This window comes from Atractosteus spatula, chromosome 8, assembly GCF_055471065.1.
Source record: "Atractosteus spatula isolate fAtrSpa1 chromosome 8, fAtrSpa1.hap1, whole genome shotgun sequence".
In the NCBI taxonomy this organism is placed as follows: Eukaryota; Metazoa; Chordata; class Actinopteri; order Semionotiformes; family Lepisosteidae; genus Atractosteus; species Atractosteus spatula.
Window position 1 is genome coordinate 25,895,245 of NC_142713.1, and position 20,802 is coordinate 25,916,046.

The 20,802-nt window shown below is 40.0% G+C and overlaps 1 protein-coding gene across 1 annotated transcript; it reads left to right on the forward strand.

The window, feature by feature from the left end:
• Nucleotides 1-5,277: 5,277 nt before the first annotated feature.
• Nucleotides 5,278-19,673, forward strand: e2f7 (E2F transcription factor 7). Its single transcript, XM_088924121.1, has 12 exons — nt 5,278-5,376; nt 6,070-6,345; nt 6,946-7,114; nt 8,496-8,762; nt 11,075-11,233; nt 12,366-12,503; nt 12,827-13,021; nt 14,481-14,556; nt 14,778-15,276; nt 16,571-16,799; nt 17,153-17,571; nt 19,491-19,673. Exons 1-12 carry the CDS (start codon nt 5,278-5,280, stop codon nt 19,671-19,673), a joined length of 2,709 nt encoding a protein of 902 aa, XP_088780247.1.
• Nucleotides 19,674-20,802: the final 1,129 nt, after the last annotated feature.

Here is a 20,802-nt window from a genome sequence, read left to right on the forward strand (position 1 = left end):
AAGTCACCATCTGCTGGATGGCAGGAACACAGTTCCTCTGCTCATCATGTCCAACACCTGGGATACCAACACAAATTTGTCTGTCAAGCTGTTGTCACAACATGCCCCCACCCTCATCCCATCATCACAGATAGTTATGGATAACAGAGCAATGCAGAGCAGCCCTTGAAGATAATACCTCTACAACTCACACTCCTATTCAAACCTGTTCATACATATACAGTAGGCCTGGCCAGCAATGGTAGTGGCCACATCAGACTGTGAAAGACTGTGGCTCACTGGTTCAACAGTTGTCAAATGTTGTTACGACACGACTAGCTGACTGAGACAGCCGTTTCAACTGACAGGCCGGAGAACCCAAGTACAATAAGCCAGTGAGGGCTCGGAGAGAGCTGGAGCCTGCCGGACATAGCTGAAGTGGGTTGGTTAATGGAGGCTGACAGAGAAGACAGATGGAGATTGTGGAGAATGGAGACCGGGTTCGTATAGGATTGGAAGGCGAACACAGCTCTCTGGGCAGTTGTACTGTAGATAGGGGGCTGTGCTGCTGTGTGCGATTACTGGCAGGGAACCGTGCAACTGGTAGGGTGCTGAGAAGACTACTGGCTACTCAGGCTCAGGACAGTCAGAAGAAGTTGAAACAGACTGGGAATCTCACAGGCGGATTCAAGCAGAGTATCCTTCGGTGATGCAAGGTAGTATTGCTGGGCGCACTACAGTTGTGAGAAGGTAATTCAATGACAGAGCACCAGATCAGTGGCAGAGTAGAGTAGAGTTTAAGTATGGAGACTAAAGCACCCGTTAATTGGTCAGAGGAGGCTGGGACAATCGGCCCCAGAAAGTCCAAACAGCCCCATATAGAATGTGGGAATGCTCCCGGTTTCCGAGGAAACCATGGGCTGCGAGCTCTGAGTCGCCCGGGCATAACGCTTGTTTACACAAAGTTTATTTACTTGAGTCAACTCTATATGGTGGACTTAATTGCAACTGCAACTCACAGCTGGCAACCCACTGAAGCTAAGCAGGTGTGAGCCTGGTCAGTACCTGGATGGGAGACCTCCTGGGGAAAAAACTAAGGTTGCTGCTGGAAGAGGAGTTAGTGGGGCCAACAGGGGGTGCTCACCCTGCGGTCCATGTGGGTCCTAATGCCCCAGTATAGCGACGGGGACACTATACTGTAAACAGGTGCTGTCCTTCGGATGAGACATAAAACCAAGGTCCTTACTCTCTGTGGTCATTAAAAATCCCAGGGCGTTTCTCGTAAAGAGTAGGGGTGTAACCCCAGCGTCCTGGCCAAATTTCCCATTGGCCCTTACCAATCATGGCCTCCTAATAATCCCCATCTATGAATTGGCTTCATTACTCTGCTCTCTTCCCCACTGATAGCTGATGTGTGGTGAGCGTTCTGGCGCACTATGGCTGCCGTCGCATCATCCAGGTGGATGATGCACATTGGTGGTGGTGGAGGGGAGTCCCCATTACCTGTAAAGCACTTTGAGTGGAGTGTCCAGAAAAGCACTATATAAGCGTAAGCAGTTATTATTAATTAGTTGTTAATTGAAATGTTATGTCCCCTAGTTAAAGCCAGTTATGGTGCTGAAGGGACTCAGCACAGTTGGGAGGGAGTAGTGTATTGTACACTATTTCCACCTCCTACTGCCATATACAGTACTTATACTGAGTATGTCCTGACCAAGTACAGGATATGTTCTGCTGGTTATTAGTTATAACAAAGACGTGTTTAACAGGCCAACACATCAGAGACAGTATTGGGAGGTTGCAGCCTAGGCCATGGTATGGAGACACAATTACAGCTCTTTGGAACAGCTATAGTATCATCGTTATATCAGTTACAGACTGCAATTACCCCCATCTGTATAAGTGAGTTGTTGTAAATATTTTCCTGTGCTGCAATAAAGGTTTTCCTGGCCCATATTTTTGTTGTTAAACTGCATTTAATCTCAAACCTCAGAAAATTAAGAACACAACAATACATACAATCACCCTAAGAGAGGAACATCATGGAATTAGTAAATTATTTTGTGTGTGAAATGTATTTTCATATCAGAGCTGCAGATTCAGGCAGTTTGCAGTTTTGCTCAGTGATCCTAATGCGAATTCTCTGTCAGCTTACACTTCCCACTGAATAAAATGAAAACCTCTCAAGTCTTCACTGTTTGAACAACAACCAGAATAAATTGAAAAGAGTGGAAAATCGGGTCAAGCAATCTCAAAGTGCCAAAGCTTTTACACACTTGATGAATGCTACTTTTTCTGAAGAAGAGTACTTTAGTAAACACTTTTTCCACTATCTGTGGGGCCTAGTCTTTTTATAACTTCTGCGACCACAATTGGATTTATAGCCAGGTGTTTTAGTCACATCTGGGTACTGCTCTAGATAATGGAAAACATTTAAATATTTAAATGATCTGTTATAGTAATATTTGAACTGGCTCAACCCAACTCAAAGATACACCATACTGTATTTCAACACTATTTTCGACTTGCAAATCTCTTATTTAACTTCAGTGTGCATATATTCACACAGTACTGAGATATTTGCCCCTTACAAGGCGGAGCCCTGCTCTGCACGATGATACTCTGACAAGTCTTGGGAAACACGATTTTAAATTCTTACGTCTTTTGAGATTTTTTTGAGGAGATTTGTTGCTGGTATATCACTGCCTCTGCATTTTTTAGCGTTGCTGAAAGGAAAAGAAAACAGACACAACGTATCGGTTGTGCAGCATTCTTCACACACCTGAAGATCAAGGCTCCATAGCCGAAACCTTGTCTCTTTTCTTTTCCGTTCAGAAACGTAAAGAAACGTTTACCTGTTACTTTGCAGCCTACGCATACTGACGTAGCTACGACTTACTTGCATTTTTTTAGTATTGCCGAATTTAAAATATAAAATATGGAGTCAAACAACTTGGTATAGTAATTAAATACTGTTTTTGCATTCGTCAGTTCCGAAGATGATTGATTGGGATTCACTCTACTTTAACCCCAGTATCATAAGCGATAGACCACAGAAGCACCCCCCCAAACGCTGTGACTCAGAAAGGCGACTCTGCCTAGTCCTTCGGGAATCAACAGTTTGGGCGCCGAATAGGCAACCCCGAGGCGAATTGCTGTGCCTTTGTCAGACTGTTGAGCTGTTGCGTTTAAAGCCAACAAGAAAAGGGCTCCAATTTCAAATCAAATCGAACGCGGTAGGAAAAACGTTGAAAATAAATTTAAAAGACCCCCCAATAAGCCAGAACACCACCTTGCTAAAATTAAGCGCTGCTCTTGATATGCTTGCTTTGCTAAATCCCTTCCCCCTCCTTCCAGGCTTATATAAATTAACTACACATCTTCCCCCGGGTGTAACGCAAACTCCCACTTAATATGTAACCCTTAAACAAACCTTACCTCAAACCAGACTTCCCTTGCTGTAAAATACTGGTTTAAGAATGGAAGAAAAAAAAACACATCTCAACATTACGTGGTGGGTGGACAGTGGACACAACCAAAATGTAGCATTAAAGAATACCTGCTTATTACTCAGCATTGAAGTCAGTAATAATTTAATCGAGCTGTAGTTTACTTTTGTGTGAACCTTTAAGAGGTCCTTTTTTATTAAAAAAAATATTTTGTATATCACAAAATCGATTTATGTTATTATGTTTTGACTTGTTTACATTTAAGAGTTGATGCTATAAACCAGTGATCCAAATAAACTTTGCAACTGTGTAGAATAAAATGAAAAACCTCACACCTATTTTTCCATTCGAAAAATGAACTGCAATACCTACATTTTAAAATATGATTTTATTGGTAGTATGAATGTGTAAAAATCCCGAAATCTGACCATTTATACAGGGAGCAGCAGCCAAAATGATCTAGTTTTAATACCATACAGTTGAAAGGTAATGATCGTTCACCTAGTTTTAAAAAGAAAAAATGTCTCAAGAGTATTTAACGTTTAGTTTTACGTAATTCTGAAAATATTTCATGGCTGTGTCACAGAACTGTTATCGCTTTATTTTAACCGTCCTGATCAAAGCCGGAGGTGGGTAATTATACATCTAGGTTTCCAATCCAATTTCCGCGCAGGGTCAGCGCCAGAATCCGCCTGTGCTCCAGTTCCATCTGTTTCTTTCAAACAGAGGTTAATTACAGCATGTTACAGCAGGTCCACAGTCTTTACACTGAACAGCAAAAAACCGCAGTGATTACTTTTTTAATTAGGTCTCCAAGGTGCGAGAAGCACAGCTCTACTCCAAATACCAGCAAATCTCCTCCTTCTGCAGCCGACCGCGCCGACTCACCCGCCAACACGGACCCCTGGAGGCGTGGCAGCCGCTCCGGCGCTGATTGGCTCCAGTCCGATTAAGTTTACGCACGTCCTGCTGCCGATTGGCTGGAGCGGGCTGAGATTCTCAGAGCGCCAGAAAACGAGCTTTAGCGGGTGTTGTAAACTGTGATGAGGAATGTCATTTTCAGTACCATCAGAACGGACTAGGACTGGGTCAGGCTGGAAGGTTACAGCTGATGAATTGGGATGGTTTATTTGTAAAAGGTGTTATTGTAATTTATAGTGTTTTACGACTAGACGAAACACATAAACTAATTGAGTGGACTGAAAAAAGACCAGGTGAGTAAACTTTTTATACAAGTCCGTGCTCTAGTTTTAGCCTGTTAAGCGTTATCTCCCATATAAATACACAATAATGCTTTTTATGTGTCTATGTAAGTTTAGTATTTCTGTCATTTATATTTTTATGGAGAACCTTGGTTTTAATTTTGGATTTATTTTCTGATTTTTTTATACAGATGTTGCAGGTAAATGCGCCTGCAAGAAAAATGCACGTAGCTTTATAATAAGAACATTAAAATATTTATGAACTGACCCTTTGGAAACAAAGTTATATATGTGCATATATACTATATAGAGTAGCTATGCGTCACTGACTTCTCTTGTGAGGAAGCTGTCAGGAACAATTCAGTAAATGTGAGTAGAGGGCGGAATTTGTGAGGTCTTTGCGCCAAAATCAACTGACCAAATGAGTTTTGCACAACCTTTGGTACAACTTTAGAAAGTTAAGTGTTTTTTACTTTGAAAACTCAAGCATATGATTGTTTTATTAATATTTTTAAACACAAGTGAGAATTTCGAACCATCTGAAACGTAGAGAAAGATAGCTAGTTATAGAAGTACGTTTTTATGCATCCCACACTTCGTTTTAATCTCACACTCAAACTTTAATACTTATTATATTTGTTTTATAGATGGAGAAAGTTGAATGTTTATCTTTAAAGGATCTGGTGAGTCCAAGAAAGACCAAACCGGACATCATAAATGAAGATGAAAGCAAAATTGAGCAGAAGGCAAGCACATCCTGTTGTTTTTTTTAATATAATGATTATTACGAATTACTACTCCAAATCAGCCTTTATAAAATACGGTATCGGTATTATAGCAGCCGTAATGCGCCGTGAGTTTGATTTTTTTATTAGCTTTATAAGTTTTCCTAATGCATCCTCTTAAAGATTTTTTTATTTCTTGTTACAAAACATCACGTAGTTCTGAACTATGTAATGAACAGGTAACTGACACATTGTTTGAAAATTGCCATGTTTGTGCACATACTAATGATTTCTCTAAACAAAATTAGTTTACTTAAGAATTCGTAAACTCTTGCCAGTGTTAAAGTTATTATGAGTACTGTGTTTTCTTGTAGGTAATAAACGTCCTAAGAAAGAGTCTACTTTTAATTGTGAAATGTACGTACAGTGTATATATAAACGTACAGTTTTTGTGCCTGTGTTGCTTCGAGTTAGTGATAATCCTCAGGCATAAACAATATTATTAGTATTACAATAAAAATCACAGTATTAAACAATATAATTTTACAGAGTACTATAATCATTTCATATCTTTCAGTTTTATGTGTATTGGGAATAAAACGCACGTTTTCAGTTTGAAAAACATTACAGTTTGACAAGAAAATATGATTTACAGCTACTAGTGTCATGTTCATGTGCTTGTACATATATGTGTTTTTCGTTTATGTTTTCTAGGAGAACATATATGTTGAATGTAAAAAAATAACCCCCTTTAAAGACGAGACAACATCAGCAGTTGTGCTAAGCAGAAAAGGTTACACCCCAGAGAGAATTCACCGCACTCCAAACAAACTCATGGACCGCCCTCAGACAGAGCCCTGGACTCCAACAGCAAACTTGAAAATGCTCATCAGTGCTGCCAGCCCCGATATCAGGGACAGAGAGATGAGGAAGAGCCTTTTTCGCCCCATTGAAAATGAGACAGAGGAGGTTGTGGATGATTCTAACCAGGTAACATGTACCTCCTATCTGGGAATTCAGCGCAAAACCCAAAAATGCTGGTCACAACTGAACAGGGTGTTCAGAATTCGTTAAAAGGGGCTGCTGGCTTTCAGATTCAGGGTTCACATGCTTCTAAATTGTCCTTTCCTGAAGACCTGCCTGTTGTATTTGTGTAATTGAATAAGCAGGTAAACTCAACAAGGGCTCAGAAGAAATGAAAACTGCTATACCTTGAAGTCAGCTGAGTTTTTTTACACCCAACAACAGAAATTTCTGACTTGGATGACTCTAGATAATTTCTGTACAGTGCTTCTTAGGTTTTCTTGAGTTTTCTGTGGTGATATACCTGTATTCCACTCCATCAGAACGTCCCACATGGATATAAAGCAGATAGACATGGCCTTTTTTTTTTAAAAAATGGAAGAATTTCAAGAGGGAAATGTGAGCTAAAGTACCTTGTAATTTCAGTTGTTTTCTTGTGGGTCTGGCTATGTGCATTTACAGTATGTGCAGCTGTCCATTGTGTGGGTTAACAGTATTTTCATTAGCAAGTAGACCAGAAAAATATAAATTGATTGATGTCTGTTCTTTCCTTTAACAAATCTTCAGTTTGACATAACCGATGACTGCACCCCAGAAGATTTTGAAAAACAGAGGCCTAGCAGGAAGTTGAAAAGCCTGGGCCTTCTCTGCCAGAAGTTTCTTGCCCTTTATCCCGATTACCCACTCTCTGCAGAGAAGACTAACATTTCTTTAGATGAGGTGGCTGTAAGCCTGGGTAAGGAGACAGTGGTGACCTTCCTGTGTTTTTTTTTCGAAATATGTGAAACTGATACCTATGGTCTTTATTTCTCTGACCCACACCTTTACCAAAGTTTCAGATTTTATTACATTTGTATCTCTGAATGTCTTATTAGTTTTTACATTAGTTAGTATTGCTAAAAAAGTATGGTTATGTAAATCCATATTAAGCATTTTATAGATGTAATGTTTAGTAGTATGCTAGTATAAGGCTGTTGCTATGGATACCTACCCTTTTCCTCAAGCAGTGAGTCCCTGACAAAGCTGCGTTGCAACGAATGTTTTTAGTTAAGGAAGAGGTTTTAATTTTATTAACAATAAAGATGGGTATTCTTCATTAAACATGTTTGTCTGACTATGCTGGTTGTTATACAGGGTATTTGATAGGATTTAAGGAAATATTTTAAAATGCGCACCATGTTTATTGAGGTGCCACTTTATACTTTTTATTTGCCCTGATACTTATTTTTACATTTTATTTGCCATTGCACTATAAATAAATCTAGAAATTTAAGAACCACAGGCGACAGTAGTCTCGTGTTAAGACATAGGAAGCATCATAGTGTTGCTTCAACAGCACAGCCACATTACTGAGAAATCTGTGTGTATCTTCTGCTTTGGCCTACTCAGAAAGTGGAAGTGTTTTTAGTGTGCACTTCTTATTTGTCTCCTCATTCTAATTTTTTGTAGGCAGGTTTATTTTTTCTTGGCTTCCTTTTTGACTCTATCAAAAAGTATAACAGAATTTCAACTGTTCACTGTTTTTTTACGTTTACTTACTGTTACTGTTTACTGTTTTCTCCCAAATTATTGATCATGGTCCTGACTATATGCTGTGGGTAACAGCTTATTTAGAATATTTCTTAAGGTGATTGAAGCTGGAAACACATTAGCCTTGTATGACTGTGGATGAAATGAAAATAGCCTTTTTTCTCCATTGATTTTTTTTTTATAATACAAGAATGTACAGAGATGGAAAAGAAATGTAAAGATAAAGAAAAAGGAAATTTGAAGGAGTGAAGTGGAGAGGTATTTTAATTTAAATTAGGTATATTAAGTGTTGATAAATCCTTTTTGTTATTGGAATAGCTTTAAGTGTGGCTTAAGAGGATTAATCATCAGGCTTGTAATCTTTAAAGCAGTTGAAATTCACTGGATTTTTGTTTTAGTTCATTATTTATTGCCATGAATTCTAATTGCTCTTGATTTCCACAAAGAAGCAACTAATGAGAGCTTGCTTTGTTGGTCTCTTGCCGGGTTTGTGTCTTTCTTGCTCCTAATATGTAGTATGGTTTAAAAACAGGAGCAAAATGAAGATTGAAACATTTTGTGGTGTTTTGTTTCCCGCCTATCGCCAGGGGTGGAACGCAGGAGGATCTATGACATTGTGAATGTCCTGGAGTCTCTGATGCTGGTGAGCCGGGTGGCCAAAAACCAGTACTGCTGGCATGGGCGACACCACCTGCACCAGACCCTGGAGGCCCTGCAGAGCATGGGCCGACAGCAGAACTACGAGGGGCAGATGGCACAGATCCGCGAGAAGGACTTGGTACCGGCCGAGCCGCAGAGGAAGAAGTGTGCCCCTGAGCTTTCGGAGGACGGCAGTGATTCGGACATCGGCTGTGGTAGGAAAAGAGAGTTCGGCGCGTTCACCGGCACCGCTCCTCCGCAGGCCTGTCAGGCTCTGCTTCACTTGCCATCCGGCCATGTCATGTCTTACGACTTTTGTTTCATTTGCCACCTCACTAACAGGCCTGGCCCCTGAGGCGTTTTTGTTACATGACTGTGCTAGTCACTCTGGGTTTCTTTTTTGTTGTTGCCGTCTCACGAGGACCCATCAAATCCCATTAAAGTAGAAAAGAGGCTGACCTGATGCCAGATTTGTGTCCTGTTCAAAACGCAGACGAAATAAGACTGGCAGGTTCGATCAGGCAGCCTGAGAGACAGTGACAGAATCAAAGAGCAATCATTATTTAGGTGGAATGTTTTCGTCTTCCTCTTCAGTGATGCTTCCCACAGGGCAGGAGTAAGGCACATCAGCCAGACAGAATTTGTGTACCAAGATCACTTTGCCTCTTTCATGGATTAATAGAGGGCAATGTTGCACATCCTAAAGCACTTGTAAGCCCTTAAAAAAGCTAAATATTGTATAAAACAGGTATAAACATTTTTCACACTTTACTACAGAAAGGTCATCTAAAATCGGTTTGTCCGTTAATAACTGCAAAAATCTGGTTTTGTTAAAAGTTTCATACAATTACCCTGTTGCTAAGGGGCCAATAGCTGTAAGATGGAGTGATTCATTAATCAAACCTGGTGGCTTTAATCGATAGAGATATTTTTTTTTTTACTCCAATAATTCACTCTGGCTGAGTGAAATTAAATAAACCATCAGCATTCTCTTAACACCTTAAATCAGTTTGAAAGTGAAGAATGCTTTCATTTACTGGAGAATCTGCTCTGTTTAATGAAAAGTGTTAATTTTATATACACTGCTCAGTACATTACTGTGTACCTTAGTTCTGCTCAGAGCCCTCTAGGCTTGTAAGGCCTAAAATTGATAGGTCAGTATATGGACCCTGTTTTTTGTCTTACAAGCCTCTTATTGTATTACAATGGAAACACAATGTCTGTTTTTACAAACTTGGTCTTGGTTTCTTTTTCCTGGATGTAATTTGTCATTACTGCTGCTACATGACTTTGTTGTGACGAGTTAATTCCTGGGCAGAGGATTTTTGAAGTGCTCATGTGGTATATAGGGTAGTGGAATGCACATTCTCAGATTGTGTAATTTTGTTACTGTAATCTAACATAATTATATTTTGAACTAATCAGTACCTCATTGAACCCTTTCTTGAAGCAGTGATATGGCTGGGATGTTGGATCCAGGCACTTAAACAATTTTAATTTAAGAACTGTCTTCTATTCTGTTTTGCACTTAACTTGCAACCTTGCCTCCTTTTCCTTGATCAAACTGAAGCTGTGTAGTGGGTTGACTATGTCAGTACTTTGCGGAATTTTTAATTCTTTGAATCAATGACTTCTTAGTCTCCTTTGTTCAGCATGAAAGAAATGCAGTTCTTTTCACTATACTGTGTGTTACAATGCCTTTAAGGCCAGGAATTATTATGGCTGATCTTCTTTGAACTTAATTTAAAGCTTTTAAACCAGTTTTACTTTCAAAATGTTCTGTTTTTTTTAAATAAAATTACAAGTTTTGATTTTGTTAGTTCCTGTTTGATAGCTTACTGGAACATGTATTCTCAGGCTTATTGAACATGACAGAATTAGATTTAGAACTGGAATTATCCTTTAACTTTCTGACATTTTTCTCCCTGCAACTGTTTTGCTGCTTCTGTATTTTTATTTGATATGAAAAATAGCAGTGCATGTCTGCTGTGTATGTGACTCATACACATAGACAATATTACATTTAAAAAACAATTTTAGAGGCAGTGCAGGAGATGACATTGTGTGGGCAAGAACTGTAGATTTTTTTTCTTTGAGTGGTTAAAATCACTAGGTGCTGTAAATTCCAATAAGAAAACTTTGTGACTGGAACAGTTAGCTAAGAAAATACTCAGCATGTTTTTCAGGACGTTTGAGATAATAGCTTCTAGTAGCTGTGGTTTCTATAGCTGAAGCTTTGCATGACAACTCACTATGATTTACTGTAAAGTACATCTTTCTGAATATATATAGACATCAAACACAAAATACAATAAAAAGTTTATTTACACATCTCACCAAAACTCTATCTGAAAGCTAGAATTTGGAGCAGTAGATACTTGAACACTATGAACATTTTAATTCCTATTTATTGTTTACTCCTATTTTTAAAAATCTTCAATGTACTTGCTGATTTTATCATATCCTGTTTTTAATGCCTTTTCCATCATGTTATATTTCTGTATCATAGTTTTACTGGTCTTTACAGGGTCAGCCAGCAGAAGAAAAGACAAATCCTTGCGAATTATGAGTCAGAAGTTTGTTATGCTGTTCCTGGTATCAAGGACCAGGATTGTTACATTGGATGTTGCAGCTAAAATCCTCATTGAAGAGAGCCAGGATGCAGCCAACCACAGCAAGTATAAAAGTAAGTTTATGTTCTTTTCCTAACACCAAGAATTAGATGTAATAAAGGATAATTAAATCTAAATTAGCTGAGTAAAATAATTTTTTTTTTATTTTTTCACCTATTATTTTTTGTTATACTCATCCAATTTTGGAATAGACAGTGAGATTTTCACATTTCTGCTCACAGTTTCAAACCCCGCATCAGCACACGGGAGAATGACGCAGACTCCTCCCACCCACCTACCTTCAAGCCAATCACCCTTTAACATGTCACAGGTTCTATTACATCATACTAGAGTTTTCAAAGCAGACTGGATGAGGCCTAGGGGGTTCCTGAGGGGTTGCAGGGGTCCGTGTGTTTGCCAAGAGTCGAGAGACTCCGAACCTCCTGGGCTAGTGCCAAATCCCAGGCTCAGACCTGCAATGCCTGGTTTTGCAGAGCTCTACTTCCACATGGGGCATGCGCTATTTACTAGTTAAGCGACTCTGGAGACACACGTGGTTCTTTTTTTTATCACTTAAAACTCCCCAACCCATCAAAGTTTAAAATAGTTTCAGAAAATAGGCTAATAAACCATTTTTGGGTCAAGTTTCAGAACCCAAAGAACCTTAGTTTTTCTACCGACCTATTTATTTCTCAACATAGGCCTGTGTCTTATTATATAATGCACATGGCCCTGTGCTGTTCATGTTTAAATTTATACCCTGCCTACTATTCCTGTTCCTGATAAGCAGGTTCAAGACTGAGTATGAGAAGTGAATGTGGGCAGTATATAAATACCTATTATTAACTCCTCTATTTTTAACATCACAGTTGGATATCTTATTTTCCCTTGAACAAATCTGTATATTTCACTCTCTCTATTGTCCCTGTTTATTATAAATTTTAAAACATACCCAAAAAGTGGTAGTTTTTGGAGGGCTGTTTGGCTTTGCACACCTTTCAGTGTGCACTTCTTAATTGTCTCCTCATACTAATTTCCTATAGGCAGGTATTTCTGGAAGCTGTTTTTTGATATTTGACACAGGAGAGCTGAGCATGTTGAGAGAATACTAAAGCAAGGCCTGCTCTGTAGAAATTAAGAATAACACAAAATGATCATTCACGACACTTGCATTCATACTTTACCCTCTCACCCCTGTGTTTGCAGCTAAGGTCCGTCGGTTATATGACATCGCTAATGTATTAACGAGCCTGGGCCTCATTAAAAAGGTTCATGTGAAAGAAGAAAGAGGAAGGAAACCAGCTTTTAAATGGATTGGTCCCACAGAATTCAGGACATCCAGTGGTAAGTGCCAGCTGCACTAAATTTCAAGTTCTTAACAGGCTGTCTCACTGCTTTTGTTGTAGGTCCCTGACATCATACCTTCCTCACCTCTGATATTTCATTTGGATTTCCAGATTTGTGGCTCAAGGCCCCTTAAACTTACCAGATTGGTTTGTTTTATGATTACACATTCAGCATTTCGAAATGGAATAATACATTAATTAGGTGTGCATTTTGCCCATTGATTATAAAAGAACATATTGCGTAGGCGTAGCCTCTTTGTCGGCATGCTCTCCCACCCATCTTGGGGGCGTCACGTGGAATCGTTAATTTTATGATTGCAGGAGATGCGGAAGCGGTGGCTGTGGCAGAAGCTTTACCATCCGTCCGCCCAGAGCTGCTGACATCCCAGCCTGCGCTAACCGGCCCCGGGAAGCAGAGACTGACACGACATGCTTCCTTCAGCAGCGTGCCTGCCTCCAGGAGCCAGCAGCGAAAGATCAGCTCTGCGCCCAGCAGCCCACAGAGAGAACAGAATGGTAACATCATTAGATTTCGGAGGCCCACAACGAAGTTCACTTCCCTTGCCAGTCACGCACTGCAGCCCCAGTGCTGGAGGGCAGCCTTCTGTTTCCCAGAGGCATCTTCTTTCTGTTCAGAGGAGACCTGCCATCAGACAGTGGGTTAGTTACCTGTGATGGGTGAGACAGCTTCCAAGTTCTGTTCCAAGCCAGAGTTACTCACAGAAATCTAAAATAAAAAAAAAATGCTGTAGCATGGACTAACAATGAAACATTTGTTATTTCTTTGGTTTTTTTATTTTGTTGTAAAAAAACCCCACCAAAACCACTTAACTGGATATCAAGTGGTATCATCTGGCATTTTGTTGGCCTGCTTTTGTTTTGGTATTCAATAAATATAAAACAAGTTGACATTTCCACTGAGCTCGTCTTGGTCTCCAGTTTCATAAATTAAATCGGAAACTTTAAAATGAAGGCTTAGCTTTTAAGACAGGAGGTGTAAAATCATAAAATTAAAAGGTTATGAAATGTATAAAGGAGGAAGTGGTGGCTGGCAATGATAAATATGATTGTGCCAATAATAGTAGCTCATAAATAGAAAGAGTGAATAAGAAAACTGTTTTGGAAACTTACTATAGAGCAGAGCCAAAATATGGATGCGTACTGATATGGACTTGACTAATACATTTTTATTAACATGTTTTTAGTTTATATAATTAGCTGCAGGTGCGCCTCCTCTCAGTCCGGTTTGACACAAAACTTTGAAACCTTAACCCCAAGGAATTACAGCCATCACTATGAACTAGGGGAGCAGTTTCCTAATTACAGTGATATCTTTTAATGTCAGTTTCAGGGCAGAGCCATTATTATTTATGAAAATTCAAGTTTTCTTCTTTGACAAACCAGTATCTCTGAGTACTGCACTAGTCAGCAAAGTACCATCAGAGACAATTTACCACTGTCAGCACTGACACTATTATTATCTTTTGTGTTGGGGTTTTTGAGAATTTTGTGAAGTTTGATCAAGCTGAAACACATGTCCTTGAACAATCAGAAAATAAAATTAACCACTTAAATTGAAACTAGTCTTATGTCCCTTATGTCCTTGGACAAGGATGATAATTTTTAAAAAATGAAAGGATTTAGGATAAATGATAAATGCGCCACTGCCTGTTTGTGAAATCTAAAAGCGTAACCATCTTTAAACAGAAGCATGTTGGTCAGGAAAATTACTTTAAGGAAATCTATCTGTAATCAACTGTTTTAGCACAGTCTTTTATTAGTGTGAGAATAATTAGTTAGAATCAGGGCCTATGGGATGCCAGCAGCAATCACTGTTATCAGGGATTTAAATACAATTGGTGCCCAAGATCTCTATCATCCTTTTCTCTGCTAACACCACAAACAGAATTTATTTTGCAGATGTAGATTGTATTGCAGGTTGATTTTTTTTTCATTCTCCTTGCTTCTTACTCAGTCTTGACTCCTGAGCCAGTGGACTATTCACAAAAAAGGGCAGCTGTTTGTAAACTGCAGTTTGGAGAGAATCTAAAGTGAGTATTGGAAATTTGCAAAAAATATTTAAAATGCTCCAGTATTGTTCAGTTAATTTAATTGACTTTGGGCCTAGCAGATCTGTTTCTTTATACAGCTTCATACATTTCTTCATAAGGTTTAAAGAAACTTAAGCTATTAATCATATAGTATTTTTTAAGTACAACTGCGGAGCAAGGTAAAAAGATATGACCAATCTGGGCTGCTCTGTTTTTTCTAGAACCCAACACTATGGAGAATCAAAAACCTCAAGTCCTCAGAACAGCTCTGCATCTCATCGTCCTGCCTTCGGCCAGATGGTCATTCCCATTGCTGTGGATTCGCAGTATGGATCTCTTCCAAAGCCTCGTGCCCAGTCGGCCTTCCCTCTGCCACACCCTGAGCTGCTGTTGCCTCGTTTCTTTCCAAGCGCTGCCCAGGGATGCCAACCGGTCCTGTCAGTGTCCTCCGGGACCCCAAGGGACGAGAGAGAACCCCAGTCTCAGAATTCCCTGGTATATTTCCAAAACATGCCCCCAGCGCCACTGGTCATGCTTTATGGGAATGGTGTCTCGGAGGAGGTGGACCGCACCCGGACAGCTAGTGAAGGTCAGAGGTCACCTGTTGCCAGCAACAGTTCTCAGTCCCTCAGCATGGGGAGGAAACGGCTTTCTGAAGATGAGGGCCCGTTGGCCAAAAGGGGCAATTTGTCATTCTCCAGAGCAGAGGCCTTCAGTGAGGTGAGTTCCTTTTCCCTGGTAAAAATATTTCTCAAGACATCCCCAGGAACAGGCAATAACAGCAACCCAATGACCAAACAATGACCTTAACCAAACTTTAGGTTCAAAGGACACCTAAATTAATTTAGTGCCAGATTTATTCAGGGTTGTGGAGAATAGAGCTTTGCTGCAGCTCCATTTGAACACAAATTATACAATTGGAATTATATGTTTTTGTTGTGAAAAATTGTTAAAAGATGGGAACACAAAAGTTACTTACACAAGACACAAAGAATGTATTTACAGAAAGGAAAAAAAGAAGAAATCAGCTTTTTTTGTGAAGCTGTCATCATGAAGGACATCAGCCTTGCTGTGTCTTTACTAGATCATCCTGGTATACAGCTTCTATTTGATGATAAAAGACATAGTTCTGAAGAATAAGCAGGGATATTAGGGTTATTACTTAATAATGCAGTATGACAGGAAAAGATTTTTTCTTCTTTATTGCTTTGGTAAGATTAAGCTGATTGATTTCCTCCCATTTAAAAACACTTAGGAGATGGAGTCTTCAGTATTAATGCAAAGAATTATTTCATTGTCTTCTGGATTATTACATATTTCAGAAGCTTTACTCTTGTGATCTGAGAATGTCATTAATATCAGGAAAAGAGCCATTATATTAAAATATGAACTGCTTTAAGATTGGTGATTAAAGTAAGTAATTCCAATTGTAATTATGCCAGTTTGGGGAATTAATGAGGCCTGGTAATTAATAAAGGCAATTAAATTTGTCAAATACATCACTTTTGGAAAACTGACATGATTTGTCATACCACTTTTATTTGTTCAAATGTTTGGAATACATCTAGGTAATGTTTACAGATGAGGAATTCCTGAATAGATTATTCATACAACCGGCGACAGGAGCAGTCTTCAAAAATAATGTGTAGATCTGCATTAAAGACATGCTACAGTAATGATATTCGTAAATGATGCATGCATTTTATTTTAAAACTGTTCTTCGGAAGGTTAATGTGTGACTTGATTAGTACATAATAGGTATGATTTAGACAATCAACAAATGTGAGTGATTCTTGAGCAATGTAGCATGCAGTTATAGAAGAAAACCACTGAGATATTTGAATTAAGGAATTTTAACTGCAGGGCTGAACTTTTAAGTTCTAAATCTTTCGTTCTGCCATTAAGAGTCAATTCTGCCTGTTCCCACATATAATTATTATTCTTTGCTCTTTGGTTAAATGCCATAGCATAATTTCAACAGCTACAGAATCACACATTTCTATGTTGTCCCCAGAAGAGCTTGAGAGGAAACGCCCAGGTGTCAAAGAGCTCCTTGAAGACAGGCAACCTGAAGGCGGTGTCCAGCGTGCAGCCCCAGGAGGGACAGTGGTGCTCTCTGCGCACAGAAGAGACACAGCCAGAACCCCTTCAGAGCCCCCCCAGCGAAGCAGGGGAGGCTGGGAGGCACAATCCCCTTGATCTCGCCGCTCACTCGCACTACCTCTATGTGCCCAACTCAGCAGGTGAGCTCAGAGACCTCGCGAGACAGCCCTGCCATATGAAAGGTGTAGCAAGACCAGACCATCTGTGAAGAAGACCAATCTTGTGAAGAAGTGCTGCCGTGTTCATCTTTTTGTACCAATGTGAGGCACTGTTTTGACATGGCAGTAAATACCCACCAGTAAGTGGATGGAAGTGTATTCAAACAGGAAGCCAACAGGAAATACATATTTGAATATTTGAGCATTTTAAGGCTAACATAGTTCTAGATTTAGTGCTGTGCGCATTGTCTGTGGGCAGCAACCTCATGATATAGTATTGGCAACTGATAACAAACCGTTTTAAAGATTTCACCTCGTGTGCACATTTCTTCCAGGTCTGAATGGCTTGAACTTCTTACTTTCTACTGGACCCAGCTCCAGTGGCCTGGCTCTGTCTCCGAACGGGTTGCCCACCCTGGCTTTGCCATATGTGGTTGTGCCTTCCTCCACGCTGCCCCCCTACTCTCTCATGGCCAACAGCCTCCCGGCGGGTGCAGGCACTCACTTGCACAGCAAGGGCCCGGTCAGTTTCAACATGCCAGCGATGGTGTCCCCTGCGCAGTTCGTGGTTGGACCGAGGTCTGTTCCTGTGCCCGGCGGCTCGGCGTACTCCCCCCCACAGGAAGGCCAGGTCCCCTCATCTGGCCAATCCAGTCCGGAGCAGCCAAGGTCTGTCAGCACCGTGAGCGCGGACTCCCCTGCCGGGCCTGGCCAGCTGTCAGCCATGCCGAACCTGCAGCCTCACGTAAAACAGGTAGATTATATCCTTCCAATTCATCCTCTGTATCATTTCTCTCCAGTTCTACTTCCCTTATGCAAACACAAAAAAGAGCCGTAGTCTACTTTTAACAAGGCAGCAAGCTGAGATGAAACTTCAACAGACTCTTTCCGACAGCTCAGAAAACAGACTCGTTCTGACAGCGCCAAATTGCCTTGTTTGAACTGCCTGTGCAGGCTGTTAGACCATTAGCTTTTGTGCTCCTCGAAGAGTGCTGTCTGAGTCCAAGAGGGACCTTGCTGTGATTAGGTTGATAGAAATGTTTCTAGAACTTGCTCAGTGGCTTAGTTTCATTTATCGAAAAGGACGTAGTGAGGGTAAAGATGTGAATTAACTGCCAGACATGTTGCATCCTGCCCCTTTCATTTTGTTTTTGAGTCTGAGGAGGAAGAGCTGTGGTTTAGGTCAGGACATTGAAGGAGGTGAATAGGAGGTCAAATGAAGAATAATGCAAAACCAACCTTGGGTGTTTTCTTCTGTAGTTGATTAGTACTAACAACAGCAGAAATACAGAATGAAACAAATTAGTGAGAACTTGTGCCCTTGCATCCCAAAAGACCACACCATTTACAGTTATTACAGCGGACGTGGTTTAGCATTAGGGTGCTGCCATAACCTTTTCCACTGAAACTTGATGACAAGTTGGCTTTGGGAGAGGAAATGACCATGGTGACGCAGAACTGTCTATGGTTATAGGGCAGCATTGGGTTCCTAATGAGGTAAAGCTGCCTTTGAGATGTCAAATTCAAAACAGGAAAAGGATAATATTAGGACACTTAAGTTAAAATAAGGTGAGTGACTGAGTATTGATTTAAATGAGAAATCATGGTGAAGAAACAATCAATAGAGGTAATAAGCCTCTTCTGCAGCCTGTAATGAAGTTTCCTTATTGTAGCATGTCAGCCTTCTTTTAGCTGTTCAGCCTGATTTAGCAGCTCACAAGTCTGTCTCGAACGTATTTCCTGGTTCACTTAAGTGAAACTTCCATGATCATAGAGACCATTAAGAGCTTTTTTTATGGTAGTTTTGCACTGGCGGCATCTTTCTCCTCCAAACGCTAACTGTTCCTCTGAGAGCTGTGGAGAGACTTACTGTGAAGAGCCGGATGCCATTTCTGTTTTATGTACTGCAAGAAATGGTTTTCTGTCCTGTACATTTGTTCTAGGCAAAGAGACAATACAAACGTTTGGAAACAGACCAGTTGCAGCTTAACGAAGTCAAAAGATCCTGCTATGTTATCAGTTTTCAGACCCCAGTGAGGACAGCCTGCAATGTTAAATACCTACTGTACCCTTCCCTTCTGCTTTTTTTTTCATTTGCCTTTCATTGGTCATTCCCCTGAGCTGAAGTAATATTTTCCCTGTTAAATTCCAGCCCAATATAATGGACTTCTCTCCTTACCTTTCCATCCGCAAATTGCAATTTATTTATGTTCTTTTTGGGTGATTAGCACGTATTATTCCTTCACCTTGTAGTTTTTATTCATCTACACGCTACTTATACTTCACTTGTCTGAAAAAATAAGTGGATACGGTAATACAAAAAAGTAGACTAAGGTTCATTTCCTTTTTTCCTGTATGGATGTGGGTAACGTATGTATGAACCAATGATTTTGATTCCATATTTCATTAACTGTCATCATACCAACAATTTTATTTTATGGATCCCCCACATAGGCTGGAGTGTACGACCGCTAGCCATATCTTAGGACCCACTGCATTTTAATTGACCTTTCTTTGGCAGGAAATTTCCAACAACAAAAATGTGTTGGGGCACAGGCGGTTTCTCATGTCTTTTTGCACATTCTCAAGGCTTTTCATTCGGAAGAAACTTGAGACTCCTTCAGTTCCGTTGGTGGGTTTCAGTCCTCAGATTTTTATCTTTTCTCTCTGCAGCCACAAACACCACTGACTCCAAAAGAGACGCATATGGCCTACCTCAAGGCTTTCTTCCAGACACCAGGCACGACTGGCTCAACTCTTTCCTCCGTTGCCCGGAAACGAGGCGAGAGAGGGCGGACCCGAGCTGGCAGCTCAGTTCAGAGGAGGCTGGATATTGGCAACAGCATGGCCAAGTGACAGCTTCAGTGGATAGAGATGTACCATGTAGCCTCCAAAAATCAATATTTCAAGGTTATAGCTATAACAGGACCTTTGTTTGGATTTTCAAAGAGACTTTTGGGAGAAAACTCTTGCCTTGACAAGGTTGGCTGTTCGTTTAGAACTTGTAAAGTAATTGGTGTGCTGAAAGCAGTCGTTTTATGGTGCATTCGTTGTATTCTTTTAAAAATAATGGCAGTTAGCTGTGCTAACGTGGAACTAACAAAGACATTGTTCTAAAAAAAAACTCAGGAATGCAACAATTCTGATTTCCCTCAACAATCATATTTAAATCTTTTTACTAGAGGTGCTTCACAGGTTTAATGAAGCATTAAGAGGAGTTTTTGTACATATTTTATAAGTACATTAAGTGGTACAGTAATGATCTTTTGGTAAAACCTTTTTGATTAAACCATTCTTTAGCTGCTCAGGTTTTTGAAAAACCCAGTTATTGAGTAATGCCAAAACAATAATAGTGTTTCTCTGGTATATTCTTACAGCTCATGTGGTTTTGTCTCCCTTTTGTGGGAATATTTAGATTTCTGTTGGTTTTTATGTTGACTGGGGTGTAAGTTTCCAGTATCAAAGATCTACATTTTCAACCAGAGGAATACAAACCTCCCCTTCATACACTGAAAGCGAAAGTGTTAAGCACTAATTCAGGAATCGTTTGGATCGAGACTTGTCAAGCACACGGGAGCCCATTTTCCCATGTACAGTACAGTAGCTCAATGAGTATCTCATTGTGCCTCTTACATTTTTGATGTGCACATGAACTTTATTTATGTCAGTCAATATGGATTGATGCCTGTGTTTCAGTTGAAATGTAAATGTATATTAATCATCCATACACTTAAGCATTTTAACAACTTTGAAGGAAATGAATTTAATCTCCAAATGTGTTTGACAGAACGTCATATTTAAAGTAATTGTCTGTTTAGAACGTTGAACTTTGTGAGGTCATCAAGATGTTTGGTATAGCTTAAATGTAAGGGTAGGTGAATTCTGGCTTAAAAAAATAATTTCTGCATGTGCTGTTTTGAGGTTCTCTTTGATGATTTCTGCTGCCCCCAGTGGTCAATGGATAAATCAAGCCTACTGATATTCA